We start from the raw sequence: 3,996 nt of genomic DNA on the forward strand, positions 1-3,996 counted from the left end.
TAGATTTGGGAAAAATTTAGTTTTTTGGTAACTTTAATGAAAGTTCATTCAGTAAAGGGGTGGACATGAAAGTCAGATTGAAGTGGGCTCAAGAGAATGGTTTGGGAAGAAGTGAGGATGCAAATGTAGACAACTCAGAGGAGTTTATCCATAAAAGGGTGGAGAGAAATAGGGTAGTAGTTAGAAGAGAACATGAGAATGAGGCTTCAACCCAAAGATTCCTTTAAAAAATATATTTTTATTGATTTCAGAGAGGAAGGGAGAGAGAGAGAGAGAGAGAGAGAGAGAGAGAGAGAGAGAGAGAGATAGAAACATCAGTGATGAGAGAGAATCATTGATCGGCTGCCTCCTGCACACCCCCTACTGGGGACCGAGCCCGGAAACCCGCAACGTGGGCATGTGCCCTGACCAGGAATTGAACTGTGACCTCCTGGTTCACAGGTCGATGCTCAACCACTGAGCCCCGCCAGCCGGGCCCAAAGAATCCTTTGTTTTAAAGATGGGAATTATGGCAAATTTGTATCCTGATGAAAATGCTCCTTTAGGCAGAAAGACTTAGTGTAAGGGAATAGGGGACAATGCAGGAGCAGAGAGCGGAAAGGAATACAGTACACAAGTGGAGGAGTTAACCTTAGAGAAGAGCATGGACAGTTCATTCGTAATCATAGGAGGTTCGGGTTCAAGTGCTGGTGGATTGGTAAGAGGTAGTGATGGGACAGTGTTTCTTTTTTCTTGAAGAAGCAAGGACATTTGCTGAGAGTGAGGTGGGGGGAACAGTAAAGGATGTTTGAAGAGTGAAGAATATTGAACATGTAGTTTGTTTCTTCCTAATTAAAATATCTTCACCTTAAGTTAGGACTTAGAGTAATCTAGTTAGACTAAAACTGAAAACTTCCTTATATTTAACTATTCAAAAAATTATATCTTTAATGTATAACAAATATTGGTTATAAAAGATTCAGTAGATGCCCTAACCGGTTTGGCTCAGTGGATAGAGCGTCGGCCTGCGGACTGAAGGGTCCCAGGTTCGATTCCGGTCAAGGGCATGTACCTGGGTTGCGGGCACATCCCTAGCAGGGAGTGTGCAGGAGGCAGCTGATCGATGTTTCTCTCTCATCGATGTTTCTGGCTTTCTATCCTTCTCCCTTCCTCTCTGTAAAAAAATCAATAAAATATATTTAAGAAAAAGATTCAGTAGAAATGCCATTCCCTAATTGGGCATAAATGAATTTTAAAGAGTTACAAAGATATTTACTCTTTTTTTTTGATATTTACTCTTGAAGGAACATTTAGAAAACAGGAAAAAAGACCCCTAAACATGATCTGTATTCCTAACCACTCAAGCATAAACCTACTCTTTAATTTTCTTTCATTTTTTTTCTTTTCAATGCCAAAGTGCTTATTTTTTAAAAGAACAGTTATAATCATGTTTTTTTAATATATTTTATTGATTTTTTACAGAGAGGAAGGGAGAGGGATAGAGAGCCAGAAACATCAATGATAGAGAAATATTGATCAGCTGCCTCCTGCACGCCCCCCACTGGGGATGTGCCCGCAACCAAGGTACATGCCCCTGACCGGAATCGAACCCGGGACCCTTGAGTCCTTTTCAATGCCAAAGTGCTTATTTTTTAAAAGAACAGTTATAATCATGTTTTATATGCAATTTGTCATTTTGTGTTTATCAGCCATCCCTGTAAATATTTTTCCATGTTATTGCATAGTTTTTATGACTGAAATATCTGGGCCATTATTTGCTGAATAGTACTCTATTGTTGGACATTTAGATTAACAATTTTCAGTTCCATATAATTATTTTGAACAAATAAATGTTCCTTAGAAGCTCATTGTGTGCCTACCTTTCATTACTTGATCAGCTGTGTCATATGTTTGAGCCACATAATTTAGAGGATAATTCTGGGTTGATTTCATTGTGACTTAACAGCCACAGTATGTAAAGTAGATTATCTTTTCCAATTTTACTAATTGTGTGTTAGGATTAAAGTTGGTGTAAGGAAACGGTGTATGCCCTAGCTGTTCTGTTACACCTTTAAGAGTATAATTCTAGCCCTAGCTGGTTTTGCTCAGTGGCTAGAGCGTTGGCCTGTGGACTGAAGGGTCCCAGGTTTGATTTCAGCCAAGGGCATGTACCCGGGTTGTGGGCTTGGTCCCGGTTGGGGGCTTGTAGGAGGCAGCCGATCAATGATTCTCTCTCATCATTGATGTTTCGATCTCGCTCTCCCTCTCCCTTCCTCTCAGAAATAAATAAAAATATCTTTAAAAAAGTATAATTCTAATTTTATATCAAATTTTTATTCAAAGAAGGTAAGAAACATTACATATTTTTAATAGGTTAATCAGAGGATTAGTTTTGGATCATGGTGCCCGTCACCCAGAAATGAAGAAGCGAGTAGAAGATGCATATATCCTTATTTGCAATGTATCACTAGAATATGAAAAAACGTATGTATGTCATTTACTCTTTATAACATTTGAAACTGTTTTTTCTAAAAGTGTTTTTTAATCTCTTTCTTCCACTGTTTAGTGTAAACTCCTACCTTTTCCTCTTCTCCCCACTGCCTTTACTAGCTTGTTTTTATTAATTTTTTAGAGAGGTGAGCTCTGGTTTCTTTTATAAGACTGCTAAAGAAAAAGAGAAATTGGTAAAAGCTGAAAGAAAATTTATTGATGATAGAGTACAAAAAATAATAGACCTGAAAGAAAAAGTCTGTGCTCATTCCAACAAAGGATTTGTTGTTATTAATCAAAAGGTGAGAAAAAATGTTTAGATTTTAACTATTTGTAAATGTTCTTTAGTGTTTCTCAAAGTGTGGTCTGTGGACCTGAAGGAATCCCTAAGACCATTTCAGGGAGATGGTGAGGACAAAACTATTTTCATAATATTAGTAATAATGCTTTTTATATTGTGTTGACATTTGCAATGATGATGCAAAACTGCTGATGCCTTAGCACAAATCAAAGCAGTAGCACCAAACTACACTGGTAGTCATCATACCCTTTATTGCCATACTACCACACACTGGCAGTTTAAAAAAAAGGGAGTTCATTTAAGAATGCCTTTATGAAGTAGTAAAGCTTATTAATTTTATTAAATGTTGATCCTTAAATAATTCTGTGTGACAAAATATGAAGTATGCACAAAACACTTTTGTGGCATATCGAAATATGGTTGTGTCGAAGGAAAGCTCTTGTGTAATTGAGAATCATGCAATGCCATTTTTACTTGAAAGGATGACTGACAAACTATCTTTAGACATGGGTGCTTGGTAGTTTCTTCTAAAAAATGAATGCAGCAATCTTGCCACTTGAAGGAAAACAACTGACGGTATTTGTTTCCAATGGTAACATTTGAGCCTTCAGACAAAAATTAGAATTTTGGAAAACCTGTATCTGCCATTGTGAACTTGACAGCTTTCCTATATTTAAAAGGCTTTTCTGATAACATTTGTGATGATATTAGCAAAGGTGATATATTTGATATTGTATTACCATGAATATGTCAGCATTTGGAAGCTCTGCCTAACTTAGTGAACCAGTATTTTCTAAATGCCTAATAATCAATTCAAAGTGCAAGATAGACAAGTGGATTTTAATGTTGGAGAGTATGCAGAGTTCATTGATATGGTTCCATATTCCACATTGAAACTGACCACTTACTGAGTTTTGGTATAGTATCAAAGAAGAATGTCCATGTTTATCTGAAAAGGCTATTAAAATATTCCTCTCTTTTCTAATATATGTCTCTGTGAGGCCAGGTTTTCTTCTTATACTTTAGACAAAACAACATATTGCACCAAATTGAATGCAGAAGCAGATAGGAGAATCCAGCTGTCTTCTATTAAGACAAACATTAAAGCCCTGGCCAGTGTGGCTCAGTTGGTTGAGCATCGTCTCCTGCAAGGAAGTTTGCTGTTAGATTCTTGGTCAGGACACATGGCTAGGCTACAGGCTTCAATCCCCGGTAGGGGTGTGTAC

General features: G+C 37.3%; 1 protein-coding gene across 9 annotated transcripts in view; it reads left to right on the forward strand.

The window, feature by feature from the left end:
• The window catches only part of CCT6B (chaperonin containing TCP1 subunit 6B), a 23,964-nt gene that overhangs the window by 12,019 nt on the left and 7,949 nt on the right, over positions 1-3,996 (forward strand). For 8 of the 9 annotated variants that reach the window (XR_002826069.1, XM_006101935.2, XM_006101937.2 and 5 more), the window contains 2 exons: positions 2,353-2,463; positions 2,612-2,771. Coding sequence is in view for 8 of the 9 variants with exons in the window: in XM_006101935.2 (XP_006101997.1) it covers positions 2,353-2,463; positions 2,612-2,771 (271 nt within the window). In the remaining variant the exon portion in view is untranslated. Of the gene's footprint in view, positions 1-2,352; positions 2,468-2,611; positions 2,772-3,996 lie in introns of all 9 variants that reach the window. The other variant, XM_023743383.1, reaches the window with a different exon arrangement.

Source organism: Myotis lucifugus, unplaced genomic scaffold (assembly GCF_000147115.1).
Source record: "Myotis lucifugus unplaced genomic scaffold, Myoluc2.0 scaffold_387, whole genome shotgun sequence".
NCBI lineage: Eukaryota > Metazoa > Chordata > Mammalia > Chiroptera > Vespertilionidae > Myotis > Myotis lucifugus.